This window comes from Echinococcus granulosus, assembly GCF_000524195.1.
Source record: "Echinococcus granulosus chromosome Unknown EG_S00082, whole genome shotgun sequence".
In the NCBI taxonomy this organism is placed as follows: Eukaryota; Metazoa; Platyhelminthes; class Cestoda; order Cyclophyllidea; family Taeniidae; genus Echinococcus; species Echinococcus granulosus.
This window is the reverse complement of record NW_020170462.1, coordinates 90,996-110,485: the sequence shown is the minus strand read 5'-3', so window position 1 is coordinate 110,485 and position 19,490 is coordinate 90,996. Positions and strand designations below refer to the sequence as shown.

At 44.7% G+C, this 19,490-nt stretch overlaps 2 protein-coding genes across 2 annotated transcripts in view; one reads left to right on the top strand and one right to left on the bottom strand. All coding sequences in view use genetic code 11, as the record gives it.

The window, feature by feature from the left end:
• The window catches only part of EGR_07603 (hypothetical protein), a gene marked incomplete at both ends in the record, with an annotated part of 8,786 nt that extends 3,475 nt beyond the window's left edge, over nt 1–5,311 (top strand). The window contains 2 exons of the mRNA XM_024496852.1: nt 4,926–5,105; nt 5,138–5,311. Coding sequence (XP_024348708.1) covers nt 4,926–5,105; nt 5,138–5,311 — 354 coding nt within the window. The remainder of the gene's footprint in view (nt 1–4,925; nt 5,106–5,137) is intronic.
• Nucleotides 5,312–7,801: 2,490 nt separating this feature from the next.
• On the bottom strand, nt 7,802–13,488 carry EGR_07602 (hypothetical protein; the record flags this gene model as incomplete). The annotated part of the gene is made up of 5 exons (XM_024496851.1): nt 7,802–7,866; nt 9,824–9,881; nt 11,515–11,654; nt 12,437–12,746; nt 13,357–13,488. The coding sequence occupies 5 exons, from the start codon at nt 13,486–13,488 to the stop codon at nt 7,802–7,804; spliced, it is 705 nt and encodes a 234-aa protein (XP_024348707.1).
• Nucleotides 13,489–19,490: the final 6,002 nt, after the last annotated feature.

Here is a 19,490-nt window from a genome sequence, read left to right as displayed (position 1 = left end):
TTTGATGATGAAATTACTACAATACTCCAAAGATGAAAGGGCATGGAGTTTTTCTGACACTTTTTTCTTCTTCCCTATGATTAGTAGGTATTCCAGTCTCTTAGACTGTCTGGAGATCCAACTTTTATGGTGCTAGCACCACACTTATTAATATTTCTGACCGCGGATTTATTGAGGCCTGTGACGACTTTGTAGGTGGTCCGTCACCTCTCCCTCTCTCTCCCCTCCCCCCAAACTTTTCTGACCTCCAGTCGTTTCGAGCGTCTATTTATAATAGCCTGGGTCAAGTGGCTGTAAGAATATACTACTTATAAGTTGACAACTCACAAGTAACATTGGGCTGCACACAAATTAGGCCATAAAGTTGACCCTCCTTAAAATGGAGGAAGCTTTGAAATGACACTTCATTTTCAGTGAAAATTTACGAGTTTAGAGGGAAACTCACTCCATCTGCAGTATTCCGATACTCTCCTAAAGGCGAAAGAATTTATTCTACTCGGGCAGAAAATGCAATGTTAACTTGGATGCGTTACTGTCATGAACTGGAGGCCAGGCCATCCGGCGAAGGTGCAATAACGAGGCGCCTAACTGACCCGTTTCGAAAGTACAGCTGGAAATTCTTCCTTTTCCTATAAAAGCACCGTAAAATAATTTAAAATAATCTATGAAAACCTGCCATTAGTGACCTCCTTAAACTCCCACTTTCCTTCAAGAGAGATGATTTAAACCTCGGGAGATGGACAGTTGAACTTTGGGTGGCCTGGCGGTCAACCCTTTTCCCACTTCTAAATCCTCCCCCTTTCCCAGGGCAAAAATCAACCCCCTTGTTACCATGACAACTCGATTTACAACCACTTGGCCAGAGGTTAGGTAAATGCTTATTCAAGGAGTTAATTGAAAGGTTTGTCAGATGTGCTTTCAGGTCGTCAAATCCAGCTGGCGAGATTTTTCACAGGAATTAAACACTACACTGGAGTTTGGTAGCGTCGGAGTCCTCCGTACTATAAAACAAGTAGAGGCAGATGCACAGAAGGGTGGACCGGATAGTGATAAAGGTGACAACTGGAACGACATTCCATGTTGATTTCAACTACAACCATCGGCGGCTAAGGAACTTGGGTAGCTGAATAGTCGACATCTACGAACTTCCTGTGGTCAGTCTTCTACTGAACTGACCATCACAGCACAGTCATTACCATGAAACCCATCCAAAGTCTAGAAACTAGAACTGAAATAAGGCATTTGAGTCCAACGTCAGTGATCTGCATCGTCGATTCCGATTGACCCCGAATTTCGTGCCTACTACTCAAAGGAGACACTCTCCAGGTCTTTTTATGCTATACGAAGCTCAGATAGACTGCTGCATAGCGCTGAATTGAGTTAAATCTTAAATAGGTCCTCACATTTAATCTATTTTCTGAGGATTGTTTCAAAATTTGATGTTTTGAGATCACTCAGATCTGGTTGTCAGTTGCCTCGCAGAGTACGAGGTGGTGGCGATAATAAGTAGCCAAAATAAAACCATGCCATTTCTGTAAATGGCTTATCAGCCTTCTTCCAAAAGTTTTGCCATTCTACTACGTTTAAAGCTTAAGAATCTAACTATGTAATTCTAAAATGACTGTTTTAAGAGATTCCAGAAACGTTATCAATCGAACAGACCTCCAAAAGCCCAAATCTCAGTCATTTTTAAAGATGAAAGTTGCTCAAATTAGAGCTTTCCTATAAGTGAGATTCCTCAAACACCTCGAGAGTTTAACCTCTCACTTAGTAGGTGATTAGCCTAACCATTTGTACATGCTGGAGCAGAACCAAAAAACGCAGCTCCTTACCGAGTCGCACGCACTGAACTGATTGATGTCGGTGTGGGCATTCCGAATCGCAAGACAACCGGTCTACAGAGGAAGAGGAGGAGGGAGAAAAAAAAAACAGGCCCTCTCGTCGTCCACGTGTGTCTTTTGCTCCACCCCACCAGTAAGGTTTCAAAGACACCGCGACACGCAGAACAGAACAGGAAAAAATGCACCGAAAACGCTCTCACAGCAGCACTGAGGTACACAGAGAAGGAATGGAAACACTTTTTTTTACTTGAAATTCCTTTGAAGGAGATAAGCGGATCGGACGGTGGATTTAATCATTCGATGCTCGAGCTGCTTTGGTCTAAGCGGTAGTGCGAGCTTTTGAAGTGACGGCCTTAGTGATGCTTTGGACGGGAACTCAACCATCATCGGGCTAGCGTGTAGACGATAGACGCAGTAACCTCTTAACCCATTCTTACAGTGGATAGTAAGCTAGACTGGAGATTGTAGAATAGTAAATGGGGCATTCGTGCCAACTTGAATAACGTATCTCCCCATGAATAATGAACACTGCAGCTCTCATCAGCTTGATTTAGGCCAGATAGGAAAGTGCTTTCTTTTCCGGTCACTTCACGTAAATTTTTACTTCTCCTTCGTATCTCCTCCATCAAGTTAGTCCAGCCAAAGGTGAGTTTAACACGAGAGGGAAACAGTAACAGGGAGAATAAAGGCTACCTTGCCGTTTGGAAGCACTTGAAAAGTATAGTACCTTGAAACCAGTTACTGGACCTAGCTATAGGGAGGATCGACCGAAACCTCCCATTCGTCCGACATTACACTTTGATAACTCCTCCTTCAAAAGTAAGGCACGACGATTTTAGGAAATATTCAAGAGTGTCAGAAGACAGAAATGTTCTATTATCAGCTAAAAAATTCCTTTTCGTTGCCTGACTGTTTAAACTACTTTCCTACCCTCAAGCACTGGCTTTAACCCACTAATGTTGTTTCAAAGTTGGACTACTTCTTGAAGAGGAAGTCTAATGCCGCTGGCTAAATACGCATGCCGTCCATGGAGCACATTCTAGGGCTTTTATGATAATCCATTCCGACAAACCCGCGATGGAATGGCTGTACCTTAGACGAAGGCCTGTAATTATATTCCAATATTCTATCTTACATGGATTAACGAGAGTTTGTGATAAGGCATTACCTCAAGCAAGTCTTCACTTCTCAGGATGATAATAGATTCTCCCTGCCTGGCTCTACATCCCTATTTGGGGGCCAAGTAAAGGGGTATCAATTCCTGACACAATGACATTGAAGAGGGACAAGGTGAACGATGGCCGATTTGAATTTTGTAACTGCTGCGTTGACAACTGCACCGGTCTAGCAACTGTCGGTGGCGCGGACCGGGAGGTGGAAAGCGAATTGATTGTCACAGGTGCTGTTGAGTGACACATCTTCCAGACGTCTTCGGCATTGCCGCTACCACCGCTGCTGTTGGGATGTTGACTGTGAAAGGGACCTCCTGCGCACAAAATCATCTCTCTATATTTTGCTCACCGATTTAGAAAACTTCGGACAGCATTCAAATGCGTTCACCTTCCCGTTTCTGTTCCTTAATCATGAACTGTACTTCTTTAAGTAGTGTCACCAAGTTTGACAGTCGCTTTTTATATTTTTCCTTTCTTTGAGGGTTGTTGCAAGGCTGCACCATTCTTTGGGTTGATTAATCTCATCTTTCTAAAGACACATGTGTGACAGCATCTACAAATCTCAGGTGGCTGATTAAACCTTTACAGGGCAAGTTTTCTCAGGATTAAGAGTTCAAGCGCTTAAAAAGCTTTTCGTTTTAGACAATTTTCCCCCTCTATCCATTCCTCTAGGGTTAAAGAAATCCTTGCCGCTCTAGGGAGGCATCGGACCAGAAAAAATTTATACGAGATTGATTGACCAGGTGTGAAAATGCCACCAAGCTAGATGGAAGATTATTTTTTTACATTAAATTACATCAAAGTATCTTTTTTTTCTTCCAGTGCTATCCCATGTCATTCAAAATACAGCCTCTGCGTCTAGACACTCTGCGTGCACCACCCTGTTCAAATCCGACAAGGACATGGTAAATTTTTTCTGTCCGCACAAAGTAAAACAAGCGTTACCATCCCTTTATAGGCTAGTGCCCTCTTGATAATTTCCTCTTCCTCCTCCCCCATCTTTCCCTCCTTCTCTATGGGATATTTTTTTAAGTCTGAAAAAGCTGCACCACTTTGGTGCCTTTCATAGCCGACAACGATGAAGATAATAGAGAACTGCCAAAGGGGAAGGTAGAAATAAAAATGATCATCGTCCCACATAGAAGAAGTATCCTACTCTAAAACAGAAGTGGTTAGCCTAGAATTGCTACTTGAAATAGATGCTGGCCTTAAACTACCCTTGAGTTGGCAAGGAGAGGATGCTCGGATGGCCCATAAAGGAAATGAGATTTTTGACAATGGAAAGACGACACAGCACTTAAAGGTTAATTTCCACCCCACCTCCACCTTTAATTGCGTCTGCATCTAATTCCTGCATGCACGCAACACCCCGAAATGCGACTGCTTTTCACCGTTGTAAGAAGGACATCCACCCTGTCGTCTAGACACCCACTTGCCCAATTAATTCCAATAAGGGTGCAGATTTTAGTCCATGCTGTCCACTACCATTGACGTACACAATGATGGCAACGTCGACGTGGAGGGCGGGGGGAACGCGGAGGGGCAAAAAGTCCCACTTCAGTGCTCGAATTCAGTTAGACGGGACAGACGCGTTTGAAGTGGTTTGTACGCAATTTTTGTCACATTGTGTGGTGGTACGGCGTGGCGAAAAAACAACCACTAGAACTGATTTGTGCTTCAGTTGGGATGGTGTGGCATGGCATGGGATGGAGTGGAAAGGGAGAGTGGCGTCTCTTTCATCCAGAATGCGCCTAGTGATCTGGTGGATTAAAAGATTTCTGTCGGGTAAAAGGCCACTTCAAAGCGGTAGTGGAACATGGAAAAGTGGAGGATTTATGTATTCAGGGTCAATTTGGCTGCATTTGAGATGATGCGGGGTTTCCACACTTTCCTTTCCGTATTTGCCAGCTAGACCCCATATGTTGGGTCAAAATCCGTTTACAATGCACCACTTGTATTTCCCAAGTCGTGTAAAATAACTGAATCCACACTATTCCAACCTACAGCCTCAAATTGCTTTTACCAAAGTAATTTCGCCTCACAAGCATCAGTTACTTGTTCTGCAATAAAATGGTTTGATTTAGGTACAGTGGTAAACTAATTTCATTTACCACTTTCCAAAAGGTTACAAATTTTTTGTGGCTACCATATCCTGCCGTAGGGAAGATTGGTGCGCCCCACAGAAGTAGCCTCACTGACGCTGAGGAATCAAAATTGACATATTTTAGAAGGGAAGAAAAAACCTTGTCGGAATATATTTTAAAGTTGAGGGGAACAGAAATTGGGAATGTGGACTAGCTATTGTAGACTCAACGTCCTATGGAGGTGTCGGCCGTGATTTGGCTCTGTGGCTCTTCATCTATGTAACCAGATGCACGTTCCACGTCTGAATGGTCGGGGTAGAGAAAAGGAGGACGATGGTGATAAAGAATGGGTCTCGGAGGGTGCCACTGTTAAAAAGTGATTTAAGAGGTGATACAAAATGGAAGCTGTATTTTTTAAATCTCCCATGATTTCATAGATCCCCATCTCCGGTATCCAAGGCTTCTTATACATCTATAAAGAACAGTGCAAGTGTAATAGCTAAAAACCTCTTTGGGCGATGCATTTGTGACAGTGTTGGCGACTTAATTGCACTGATTGAATGCCACAGAGAAAGGACGTTTACTATGGAACGGGCCGGAAATACCTTTGAACTTGACAGCTAGTCTGATTTTTAAATCATCCTTGAATAAACAATCTGCATTACTGCCTTGGATGACATCCCGACATCGTCGGACAGACCGCTGATTTCAAAGCATTCAAAGCACTACAATCGCGGCATAAAGTTCAGTTTGATCAAGACCGGACTCCACCATCCATCATGTCAACAGAGGCGCCTTGCCACACCCCAGTTGCCATGACTCCTTCACCGGTCCGCCAACCTGAAAGAGGGCGCGTCTTATCACTTGCCACAAGAACAGGAGACGAACAATGAATGCGTACTTTGACGCCCCCTTCGCCTGTCGTCCGTCAATTTACAGACACACAGGGGAGGGGGGGAAAGGGTAAGCCGACAATGTGCCAACATACTGGCGGAGGGAGGTGGATAAGTAATCGGCCCACCACGGGAAGGCCTTCTGATGAGTCGAAGTGAGAAAAGAAAAAAGTTGCCGCTTTTTCTGACACATTTGAGTCTGGATAGAACGCTAGGCAGTAGTATTGTGTGAATATTTTCGTTCCCGTACGGTTTGGCGTGCACGAGGGTGGCGAGGTACCATCAATTGCTCGTCCTCCATATCTTCCCTAAGCTAATAATAACGCCACCTTCAGATACGCATGCCTCGTAAAATAGTCAGGGTTATCCGGAGCGTGGAATCAGATATTCCCTAGCTCAGTAGTTAAATTTCCTTTCCAATGACAGGGGACAGTTCACTTAGCTAAAACCTGGAGCACAGCAAATTTTAGCCGCCTTGTCACAGCATGACAGCAACATGAAGAGGAGGAAGGAAGCAATTGGTGGACTAGTTACCTAGGTGGTTAGCTAGCAAGTTGGCTAGGTATGAAGCCACAAAGACCCCCTAAAAGCCCGTAAAGGGTGGAGAAATTTGATGCTAATGAATTCTGACAGGTATGCATAAACACCAGCAAATTTGGCATACGGCCAGGTAACTCGACTAGCCATGTGAACAGGCAAACCAGTCATCTAGTCTGCTTTTTTCTACTTCTTCTTCGAATTCATCCACAAATTTGGCTCCATTTAATCCGTTTGGTGCTATCCTGCGATTGGATTGAGGTATTTCGCATGCTGACTGGCTGTTGAAGAAGCCCATTGCAAGCAACCATAGCAACGCAGTCAAATCCCCCAGTCTTTGCGGCTATTGGCGGAATTTGAATGTCGTATTTTTAACAAAATCTGAGTGAAAACTCTTGTCAAAAGAAAAAAAAGGAGTGAAATGCACTGTAAGAATCAACAAGCCTGTTTTGATAACCTAGCTAAGACAGTCCATTCACCCACTAAGGTCATTTAAGGTCATCATGCTCTTAACATATTTGTCAACTAACAAAATTGAGTGGAGAAAACTCTACTTTGAGGAATTTGACCTCCACCGCTATTTTCCCCAATCTCAGCATCTCCATGACTAGCTGATCGCATTGCAAGAGACGTGTTTTATTTTTCAAGTGAAAAGTTGAGGAGGGTGCATTAGAAATAGGCAGTTTCATCGGAGAATGGGGAGCTAAGGAGGATTAAAATAAACTGTGGTTTTTGGCGGAATTCCCTGGAATGAGACGATCTGATGGAACTCTATTTGCAATGATCTGCAACCCTTTGAAGTGGCCTTCTTAGTGAATGCGATCTTTAACTTCACCAGACCGCTAAGTTTGCCTTTTGATAGAAACGACTGCAAAGGGGAGATCAAAGACACACCACTGTCCCATTCCAATCCGCTCCACCCCATGCTATGCCACACTATCCCAACTGAAGCAAAAATCAGTTCCAGTCGTTGGTTTTTCACCACGCCTTATCACCACAAAATGCGACAAAACTGCGTCCGCGCCACTTCAAACGCTTCTGGCCTGCGCAACTGAACTCGAACACCCCAGGGGGACCTTTTTACGTCCCTCCGCATCTACCTCGCCATCCCCCCTTGCCTTTCATGTCCCAGACGTTGTCATCAACGTGTGCGTCAAGGGAAGTGGCTGACACAGTGCGGCACTACCAGTATTTAGCTGAAAAATTCCCCTAAATGCTGTTGATAGAATGGGAGGGAGTGATGGAGGTGGCAGTGGCAGTGGCAGTGGTGGTGGTCATGGCGGCAATGCATGGTTTATAAGTCCAGATGTTATAAAATCTACACCCATGTTGGATTTATCTGAAAAAAAATGGGTGATTGTGGCTCTCTGGACGACAGGGCGGACGTCTTCTTGAAAACGGGAGTTACGTTTTCATATGTGCCTTGAGGAAGGTGCAAATAAAGGACTTCGATTCAGATGTAGATGGAGGTGGTGAAGAACAACCTCCTCCCTTCCACTCTTCTTGCATTAGGCAATCTCTCGAAGGGAGCTTCATGTTCTTACTGGAAGTCAGGTCAAGTCTAGAGGATGACCAAATCGAGGTAGCCGTTTCTAAGGTTCAGCCTTCCACCTGGTATCCTCTAACCGCCGTTTGATAGGTCGGTGGACTTTGAATTATTTGAAGTTCCCTCTTTCTCATAGAGGCATTTTATTAAATTTCCTGTACAGAAAGTCGCCCACTGACATAATTTGATTTGTCATAGGAAATTAGATTTGCGGAGGATTAATTCCTCTGCAAGGAAGTGAAGCTAACTGAAGAGCGTTTAGACGTCTTTGTTTTCTTTGCGTGCAATCCGTTGCTACTCCTCACACACAACCAACCAGTGTTTCTCCCTCCACCTCCATTAGACTGCTATTATTTGTTTAATTTGTGCTTGTGGGCTTTCCTCCAAATTCTGTGGCATTGTCAGAGCAACAACAGCTTAATGACAGCTGTTTGGCTAAAGAGATTTAGACATCCTTTGGGCTGCGCGGTATGTTGGTCGTACCTTGCTTCCGTTAGCCCATAAATGATTTAGAATACTCCATACCACTCTCCTGTGTGACATGAAGCTCATTCTCCCTTTACTGCTCGTTTTTCTTTATTTTTGTTTGTTACCGTCATTGATTTCGGCATTAGAATTGGATTGCATGTGCCCGCTGCGGCTGATTAACCGTTCGCATTTTGGCCGACAACCCTTCACCCCATATCAATGACAGCGGATGCACAAAAAAATCTGTGTCCACGTTCAAGCTACCTTGTCGTCTAGACGGGAATGTTTTTTTGACCACCTCCCCAAAAAAAGCCCTTTTTGACGTACTCTTTGATCTAAGTTGCGTGGCCGACATAAGACGGAGGTGAAAAAAATAACTTCGTCCATAATTTGAGGTGAATTTAGTTAGTTGATCGCCTTTGCCTGACCAGACAACTATTTCCACTAGTGACTAGCCGATGAATTACTGATTTTTAATGGTCTCGGAGGTGATTTGGGTCCGCCTGCCATAAAAAACGATAATCCGAAGGAATTGGTCTGCAATAGGCAACTTTGTAGACAGCTAAATATTTCACTTTGAAAAAGATGACGTCAGTGCTGTTATGTCTTTTTTTACCTTTTGTTTAAATCAGTGTTGTCGTCATTACTAGGTCGTGTTCAAAGGACCGCCGTCGCCTCCATTGTTGACATCAGCGGACAATGACTTCACCAATATTGCTGTTGCTACCACTTTCCTGTAGGACTGGCTGTTCACCTGATTAATCACTACAGACACAGAGTGGTTGCTTATTTAAATTGTTTGTTGGCCCGGTTTCATGTCCTGCCCTCGTCACTGCTGCCTCTGGACCCGTATAATCTTACCGGAGAACGCCACGCAGGTAGTAACCCACACAACTCTGAATTTTAAATAACCGCCACAGCAATTCAAAATGATTGATAAGTTGCCAACTCCTTCAAGTGGATGACTTCTGTAAAGACACTGACCTAGGATCACTACTCTCCCCCCAGCTCATCGCCAGCCGACGGAGACGCCAAACAATCAAGAGCCACGAGTTCGAGGCTCAAAGAAAGATGATCTGGAACCACGTAGATCCCTTCCCTTCTTTATGAACTGATATCCACTCCAGTACCGTGAGCCTCTGCCAATAGGTCCACAGCTCTTTTGTAGTTGAGATGATAAAGCTTCTTTCAGACTTGCCTGACCTCCACACCAGTTGTGAGTGACACGCACCACACCATCTGATCATGGTCCTTCAGCTCCTTTAAACGTCTTCCGACTTACTCCAATCCATTAAGTCCATATTTTTCTTTACCTGAGAAAAGTTTACTAAAAGTCTAATCTTCATCCATCAAATTTTTTTATTGTAAACGCCCCATTATTGCGACCTGTTTATCCATTCTTTGACGTGTACGTCCAATTCGCCAAACAAAGCGGCACATCTGGGGGTTTGTGCTGTGTCCTCTAAACTCACCCTTCGACCACTGCCACAGACTTGACAACCGAGCACCTCTCTCGATGGAGTTACAACTTGAAAGCAAAGGCGGTACCAGAGGCCCTGTTTCTCAAAACCGGGTCACACATACACACAATGATAGGCACGCAGGCCGTCAGTGGTTGCGGATATTCTAGTCCCCATCTTTGGCGCGGCACTTTGATGTTGCGCCGCCGGACAAAGAGAAGGGGAAGCGAAAGGCAGGACAGGGAGGAGGAGGCGGTTAGGTGTGGCACGTGACTGCGGTGCGCGTGCACGGGCACTCGAAGCTGACCTGGATTAGGGGGGGGGTCCCCACCACTCGGCTCGCAAAATGCCACTTCTCCTGGGCTTATAAGTCCACGAGAGACACCGCAGAGTTAAAGGAAAACAAGGTAGAAAAATTTATGATGCATGTGGATGACTTCTTGTTGAGAAAGACGTCCAGGAAAGCCATAAATCTCACTGGAGGAAGTATCCTACTGTGGGTACAATTTTATTTGTTAAAAAAATCATTTAAGAGTGACCAAGGTGACTTCCTGATAGTATGACTACTTGCATTTGGCCTAGATTTCTTAGGCAATCAAAAACCTGAGGAAGGTATTTTATCAGAAGAAGTTACCTTTCTTCGGATTTGCGAGTTCATTCCTACTTGCAAGATTTCCTTGCAAGTGCACAGATTAAAGAGGAGAAAAGGGAGCCCCTGGCTACCTGATTCGGAGTACCTCCGTACCCGTCCCAGCTTCCGAGGTGTTCCCCCAACTTTTTTACTGTTTTGGGTCATAAAATGCTCATTGACATAAGAGACAAGGGAGACACGATGGAAGGAATTTCGGTAGTCCAGTGACTTTTGTTGCTTTCGGCAGGATCTGATGAAGGGGAAGAGTTGGTGGAATTGTCCATTATTAACGTTGGACAGCCGGTCTAACGGAGGCCTGGAAGGTAGAAGGCCTTCGATGGGGGCGATATATTCAAAGAATTGGATGAACGAGGAGATCTGGCGTACCCACGCCTCTGGTGAAATAAGATTTGGATGGTCAGTTAGAATTCTGCGGACCATCGTTTGTAAATGATTCAGTAAAAAAGGTTATTCAGCTTCAACTGAGAACCTGAGGTTTTTCCGCTCAACTGTATTTGGAAGGACTTCAAGAATAGTGGAAGAAAGATACGGCGGTTAAGAACAAGCCTGCTGAAGGAAAAGTTGGACAAATGACAACTTATAGAGCTACCAGCTAAATCGTTTATGGAATTGGTGCATGAGGAACCGCAAGAGGCAAATTCAATTGCACCTGAAAGAGGCTTGATAAAAGGAGTTGCCTTAGTAAATCATCCACTTGGAGATGGAAATTGTCCACCCTTGAGACTGCGAAAGGCCTCACAAATTTGAAGTCTCTTGACGCATGAAGACGTTGTCTTAGTCTAGAAAACGGTAAAGCCTACATCTATGATGGAGGAAGTCGGCGAAGGTCAGTCGTTTACCTTGTCACGCCTTCAATCCCACTTCTAGAGTGTCTTGACAAAGCCAGAACAAGAAAATAAAAGATGTGACTGAATTCATGGTTTGTCCATCACAAATGGCATTTACTGGTAATTGTGACGCCACCTTGGCAACATCCCATTCACTTATAATGAATGGCAGAGCTTTGACACCGGTTAGTTATCAATCAAACCCTATTCTTTTTCTTACCGGTCCATTACGTGCCAACCAAGTGGTTCTCACGCTAGTGGCGACACTAGCGGCAACATTTCAAAATGTCGAGGGGGGAAAGAGAAGTGAATAAAAACTTTCACTTTCCTTACATTTTTCTCCCATCTGCTCCACTCCAATCTCCACTCTCCCGCCCTCCCCCCCCCCCGCTCTCGCCCAGCTTTGCCTTCAGCGAATGTTTGACCCGAAAATGGGATGAGAAAATTGGGTATATTCCTCTTCCTCCTCCTCCTCCTCCTCTGCCTTTTGTCCCCCCACTTTGCAGTACACTTTAGGTGCAGTCTTGTACGAGCGTGGGAATGGCGTCGGCTTCTTGTTGCTCTTTCTCCTCAATACAACAACATGCTGCCGACGATGAATTAATCCATCTAGCTGATGCTGGGAAGTGGAAAACGTTTACCCTTACTAGCGGTCAGGTAGCTCCTCCCCTTCAGTTGTATGCCTCAGTGGGTGTAACGATGTTGTCCCTCTGTCTTCTTACATGAAAGCGACGATCCGTACTAGCATTTGAGTGGACAGAGTGGTGTGGCCCTTAGGATACCCCGTGGATGTAAATAAACACACGCCTTTTTATGGTGAGGTATGTCCAATTCTCTGTTGATACTATCACTAGATGCAGCCTTTTCTGCAAAGCCGAGGTTTTGACGAGTTGCACTTGCCAACACCGCCAAAGTTAAGCCATCAGGGCTTTCCTGAGGTGGTAGTGTGGAGGTACATTCAGATTCTTGAAGGGTTGAGAGGTCAGAAGGATAATGTCGCCAAGAGGCAGTCCAGCCCACCGCGTCTGAAAAGACCAGAAAACACCAAGAAAATATTTTTTTAAACAAATGTATAGTAGAAGAGGTGACTGATGGCGTAGGTGTTAGGAGAGCCCTTTTGATTGGTTTATTTTCCTTTAAATGGTCACTTTTTGTCAGCCTCGAACAAAGGGATTTAGGTGAATGTCCAAACAACCTTGACTTATACAGACAAAGGAAATGGACAAAATAAACTTTTAATTCTTCCGAAATTGCACTTTTATTGGACTTTAAGATCACAGAAAAACGTTACCCTTTTTCTCAGTGCCTGCGAACATCGCAATGACCTTTGTTACAGACGCACAATAGGGCCATGAAGAGCCTGGATACCAGTTGGATGGTCAAAGCGTAGCGTGCAGGAAAGTGTGAAGTCCACACACACACACCACCTCTTCTCCCTCCCTCCGCAGTGGATTAATTAATCTTCCACAACTGTCTCGTTACAAAAATAGCCCTGTTTGGCGATCCATTTGGTTTACTTGTAATCAACCCCATTTGCATGGATAACGAGGCAACAGAATATCAACTCTGACTTAAAACTTTACCACTTTTGACAGTCAAAGTGTCACATGGGAGGAGGGGGGAGGGGGTTGTTGTCTCCGCAAGAGTACACTCACAACCACAGCTAAGTCAAAACTGTCGATTCAGTAGAAGGGGACCGCAAGGTGGAGGAAGAGGAGGGCGAAGAAACTGACAATGCATCAATTTATTGCTCCTTCCTGCCTTAGAGGGATAAGTAACCATTAGGAGATTTTGAATTTCGGAGGGAATAAGTACCCTCGAAGTCGGTCTTGTCTATCTAGTATTGTTTACAAACTCTTCCGTTCACTTTACTTACCTTGGCGACTAACGTTTTAATTGGTGAGTAAAAGGTGGTTAAAATGGGAGAATTTTCGGAATTATGTGAGGAGATTCCTTCAAGATTACTTAAAGTGAATGTGGAGTGGTAATGAGAGACTTCAAATCCCATGAGAATTTATTAATACAGCCCACTTCACCTTACTGTAGTGAAAGTCTATTTTTACTGTGTAGTGAAAACTGGAGGCTTCGGGAGTGATTTGGGTACTGGTAGCTGCAACGTATCTCACTAACAGCAATGAAGCTCTTCAAAGAGGCAAGTGGAGGCCGGTGCACTGCATCGCATCAAAAATGGCCGAAGGACAGCTATTCAACGCGAATAAGGGAATCATGGCGGGTCCCGTAGGTTCCCTTTTCAGTCCTCCCCAATTCGGCCCATACATGAGAGCCATGAAACCTTACTCATGCCAGTCCCTTACCTCTCCCCTCTTCCCCCTTGGACGGGCTAGGAAAACACCACAAAATGGACCAGCCTTTACGAACTCTGCAGCCTTCACCAGTTCTGCCACTGCCTTTAATGTGTACACTGATAACAAACCCTTCTTCAATGTTAGCATCCCCTGTGTTGCCTTCGGGAATGACTCCGCGGAGGGTGGCGGGTCGAGGCGGGGAGATTTCAAGTTATCTACAAAAGAGGAAATGGGATGAAGTGTTTCGATGGGTCTTCCTTATGGGAGACAGGATTGGTAAATATATTTCAAGCTCCAACCGTGTTTTACTTTTTTGCCTTCAGAGACAAGATTTTCTACTGAAGTAGAAACGTAGCCAACTTGTGCGTGGTTCAGCAGGGATGATGGATGGTGGCAGGTGGATGTTGGTTGCCGCGTCAATGAGTTAGGAAGCCACCGCAGTTGCTCATTACATCAATCACCTACTGAAGGATTGCGGAATCGTCTACATGCTTTTGTTATTCCCAAAGGCCTTTAATCTTCTACATAAAAAATCGGGTAGGGCCAAACAGTTCAAAACTCATGTTCATCTCTTCAAAAGAACCCACTTGTTTTGACAGCTTGAAAGCCCTACCCTGTCAACCGATGACACGTGGAGTTGCGAGTTGGCAGCTAAAGGCGTTCCCACGGTCCCTTGTGTAAACAGACCTAAGGAGCGTGGGAAGGAGGGCAGAACGCAAGGAAGGAGAGGGAAGAAGGATGGCAAAAGTGACGATATTTTATTCTCCTTGGGAGGGGGAGCCGAGGCACAGCGCAGCTCAGCGTGGCGCGGCGAGTGGAGGCAAGGCGAGGCGCTTTGTTCGGAACCGGGTGGCTGACGCCCAAGTGTTCTCAGTCGAGTGAAATGTAATTTCTTTTTTCGGCATGTAAGAATGGCGACTTTTATCTCACTTCTCGCGTCAGCTTCTGAAGATGAAGAGCTAAAAGGAGATGAGAAAAGCACGAGCAGTGTGATAGAGTTTTGCATAACCTGTTCTGTAACTATCTGCTTATACCAGCCCGGCAGACGACATGGTAAGCTATCCGAGGAGAATGACCCGGCTCTTATCTGAAATTCAAGAAAGCCTTTTTTAAAAATGGATGGGTTAAGGGAGCTCCGTGAAGGCGGGCTTGGGGGAGAGGGGAATCCAAGCGGTATCTACCGGAACTATTCCATTAAAGAAACCCCGGAGACAGGAGTGGTACTTCTGAATACATCGAAAATGGTAAGTGATGAGAAATGAGCCTGTAAGCCTTTTGATTGCAACGGGCCGACCTCATTAGTAGACGGAAGTTGGACACCTTTTATGAGCCTCATTCCACCTCCATAGCTAAAATGTAGGTTAGAAGTGAGGAGGAAAAACAGTGAAGGTTTGTTTATTTTAGCGGGTACAATTAGATAATCTAAACAACGAAGACCCGGTAGAATCATAAACCTGCTTATTCATGTGTTATCTGTGTGATAGAGACGGGATGGAGAGGCACTTGACCTCATTTCCATTCAAAAACTGACCACCCACTTTGTATAAACAAATCAGAAGGGTTATATTTACCAGAGAAGACAGGAAGTTGATACTTATCCCCTAATGCATGCATCAAACTTGGAAAAGAACGGAAGCTAGTCTTATGCCTCATCATTTTGTCGATTGAAGTGTAAATATCCCCGGAAATAACCGTCCAGGTAAATAGGATGGTGTTATTCTTGCCAAAGGAGGATAGCACAACAAGGTAGACTCTATTTATACCCGCTTTTGAGGGCTTAGAACTTAAAGATTCCCTCCGATTTAGGCGGGCTTTGTTGGCTAAACTACTAACTAAACAGGGAGCCCACCCTAAACTTCGGCTTGAGATAGACTAGACTCAGACTGCTGATCGCACCTAGAGGGTTGTGTGTTAATCTGCAAGAGAGAGTCTTATAAACTGTCACAATAGCAGGGAATGGCTGGGCGCAATGACGCCCGCATTGCCTGTCATCCATCAATTACCAGTCACGCACACGGAGAAAAGAAAAAGCAGAAACCGACCGGACCGGCAGGCAAACATTAAGTGGGGTGTACAAATGGGGTGGGTAGGTAACGCGCATTCATGAGAAAAGTTTTAAACAAGCCCAAGGGTAAAAATATGTGCTGGAGTTAGCTCGACGCTCTCTCACTTGCATTAGCAGGTTGGCGCATTTGTGGTGTTAAGGCAACTTGGGTACAGAAGCAATTCCAGTGCCTTGGGGACAAACATTTTGGATGCCTTTGGAGTTGCAGACAAATTATCCGCTCGGTAAGGGCTAAGATTACATATTTAGGCTCCATTTGTTATTCTCATTACCCAAGCAGTTAGAGCCCTGACCCTTGTTGACAGTATAGTTTGATATTAGGGCCGCTGAAATGCAAGCAAGTAGCACAAAAATTCTCTGTCCAAAACAAATCATGACTTTTTTTAAATTTTGCAGTTCTTTAGACGATCAGATTAGGCCACATCTGGTGGCTAACCGCATATTGGGACCGACTTTTGTCCACCTATGTCCATAAACAGGGCGACCAATAACAGCGCCTTTTAGTCAGCCTATTTTGCTAGAGATAGTAAGGATTTTCCGCCTATTGTTATGTGTTCCCACTTGAAAGGCTTAACTTGCAACAACTCCATCCAATCGTCAAAGACAATTGCCATTCACTACTACCTGCGTTTGAAAGCAAAAAAGTGGTCGCTGATGGCAAATTCAGTAGCCTATGGAGATCTCGGTAGCTAATTACCACTCCAGTTTAGATAATCAGGTTTAGAGATGCAGAAAGGGCTTGGCAGTCAGAAGCAGTCATTACTTGTGCCAAGGTTGCCAATTTAGCCAAATTATCCACCACCTTTTCCGAGAATTGGGGTGCCTTCAAGAGCCTCCTGTTAGCCACCTTTGGTGGTCGAGTTATCCGAAATAATTCCCTTATTTGTTGTTCCAACTGACACTTCTGATAATGTTCCTTCAGATGGCGATTACTACGGCTTCCTGACTTGGTGCCATTAGACGATCTCATAAAATACGATCATGTACAAAACAAAAGAGAAGAGACTGGTGGGAAGTGGGACGGCTAGGAAAGAAACAAAATCAAGTGGATGGGTGTATGGAATCGAGACCGGGTTGTTTGCACCCAGAGATAAGACGGTCTGCTGAAGTGGAATCGTGCCCACCTCCACCACAGCCTCTCTTCCCCTCACCTGTGATTAGCATGAGTTCAGCATCAATCGTGGAGAATCACCCTTATTACAATTCAAGCTTTATCTCCTCATTTTCCACCACGCTGTGCCTCCATCACTCCTGCATTTCACGTGAGAAGTGGCTCATGCATAATCAAGACTAGCAGGATCGCCTGCCAAAATAAACCGGTTCTAGAGCCGAAACTCAACACCATCACACTTGATATCTACTTATTGGTTTATTCAAAAAACTCAAGGGGTGATTCCAGCCTGTGGGCACAAAAAAATATGCCCAACCAAGAAAAAAAGGTCTTTCAATCCAAGCCACACAATAAGCGACCGCTTTGTCGGCAGCATTCAGAGCGCAGAAACCAAACTGGAAGAAAAATTCGTCGCTTTGCGTTACCGCGGTTAAAGTGAAGGAGGAGGGCGGGCAGCTGAGATAGACGATGGGAGGCAACTTTGTTAAAGGGCTGTCCGACCCAAAAAGTACGAAAAAAAACCCAACCAGCGAGCAGCGACACAGGATGCGGGGCGGGAGGTTGGGAATAAGCGCCACAGAACGAACAGAAGCCGTTTGTGTTCTGGCACCGCTTTCCGGCCCCGTGTGTGTAGCGTGTAGTTAGGAGGAGGCATTTTTTTCTGCCTCTGAAGTATACTTTTTTTCCGCTCTTCAAAGGCTCCGCCTTCAAAGGATGTGCGAAAAGTGAGAGATCTCTATGTAGTTTGAGATTTTTAAGGATAGGAAATACCAAGAACTCCTCCACCAGTTGCCTGTTGATTGACTCTCTCCAGTGAGATCTATCGTGCCGACAGTTCGCCTCACAGTCGACGTGCTACGTAAACTTTCAGCTTCAATGAAACAAAGCGTCCAGGTGACAGCTGAGGACATTAGACCAGGAAGAGCTGATGAACTTGTAGCGTAGGATTGCTAAACTATTTAACGGTGGAGATTACTTACTCAAATAATCAAACTGATTAGCTGGATTTCGTCTTACCCAGAAAAGAGAATTTCTCCCTTAATCCTTTTTCTCTCACCCTTGACTCGAAAATAATCACCATCACTGCCTCCTTTTTCTGTCGCCCGTGCTGTAACCTCCGACGCCGTGATTTTATCGGGGAAAAACATTTTCCTCCTAACGCGATGTCGGAAATGTGCATGTGTGTAGAGCGCGGTGCTTTTTTTCCTCCGCCTCCGCCTCTGTAACGACAACGACGACGACAACGACGACTACGTACCACGAGGAGAATGCCGCTATTTTTTCACTTAGGGACGAGAGGTAAAGCAAAGAAAAAAAATATTTTCTCTTCCAACTTCCAATAAAAACAATCGACGACAAGAGTAGGGAAACAAAAATTATTCGATTGGAATGGCATGAAAAGTGAGCATTAAGGCAATTGGCGGGTTTGGATGCCAAAAGTTGCATGGGAATTGTCAAAATGTCAAACGTCAGGTCTGCTTGTCAGTAAAATTAAACAGATAGAGATTGAATGCGTGAATTTTCGGCATTTAATAAGGCGACACATCTCAGATGAAAGTATCGTTTAAAGGGTTAAAAGTATCTCCCTACAAAATGTATGATTCTGCTTGCCGGAACGTTTTCACCTTCGGTCAGAGCAGGATTTATTGCAGCACATGGTAGCGAATGTGTAGAAGAGGATGGTAGCAACTTGTCAGCTCTCTTGCCACGAAGAAGCTCCAAACAAATGAGTTTGATCTCCTGCTCTTGAGGTGTTACTCAATTCTGCGCTAGCTGGCATGTGTAGACGGGCGGAGCATTAACAGTTGGACACTTCCAGAACCCCTGATCCCGGATAGGCCTCAACTCCTTCCTTTTACTTCTTAAGACGGTATAACTTGGAGCATTTCTGAGCCATCAATGAGGGGATTAATCGCTTGGGGAATTGTCTGCTAAACAAGGGAGTGAGTTGTGTCTGATGAATGTCAGGGGAGATAAAAAACCTACCCTTATGTCCAGCCGCAAGTCAAATCGGCTACTAGTCAGGTGAATGCCCAAAAAAAGTATTTACCCTATATTTCTTACTCGTCTAATCACTACTCGTGTCCTTCGGCCTCTTTAAAGTGGAATTTATTACTACTTGAGAATTTTGCACCAGATGAATAGGAGCGGGGTGTTATTCAAGCACTTGTGGGGGATTAGATTTCCTTTCTTGGAAGCCGACTTCTCAGGAATCGAGGGCTTGAGGAGGGGCAAAACCAGTAGTATGCCTTAAAGGCTGAACGCTACTTGTCGGGCATGTCACTGATTGACAATCTGAGACTGAGTGCACATGATGTCCATTCCTACACTTAACATCGTAGTCAGCTAGGTGGTGAATTACCATGTATTTACCTGTCTTGACTTTTTCAAAATCTTTTAACCTGTCAACGAGATGAGCAATTACAATAGGATTTGTCAACTCAACGAAAAAGCGAACTTACTTCCATTTGCCAATCAAACCAACCTCCAGTCAACCGAAGAATTTAAAACATTGCCAAAAAAAACTT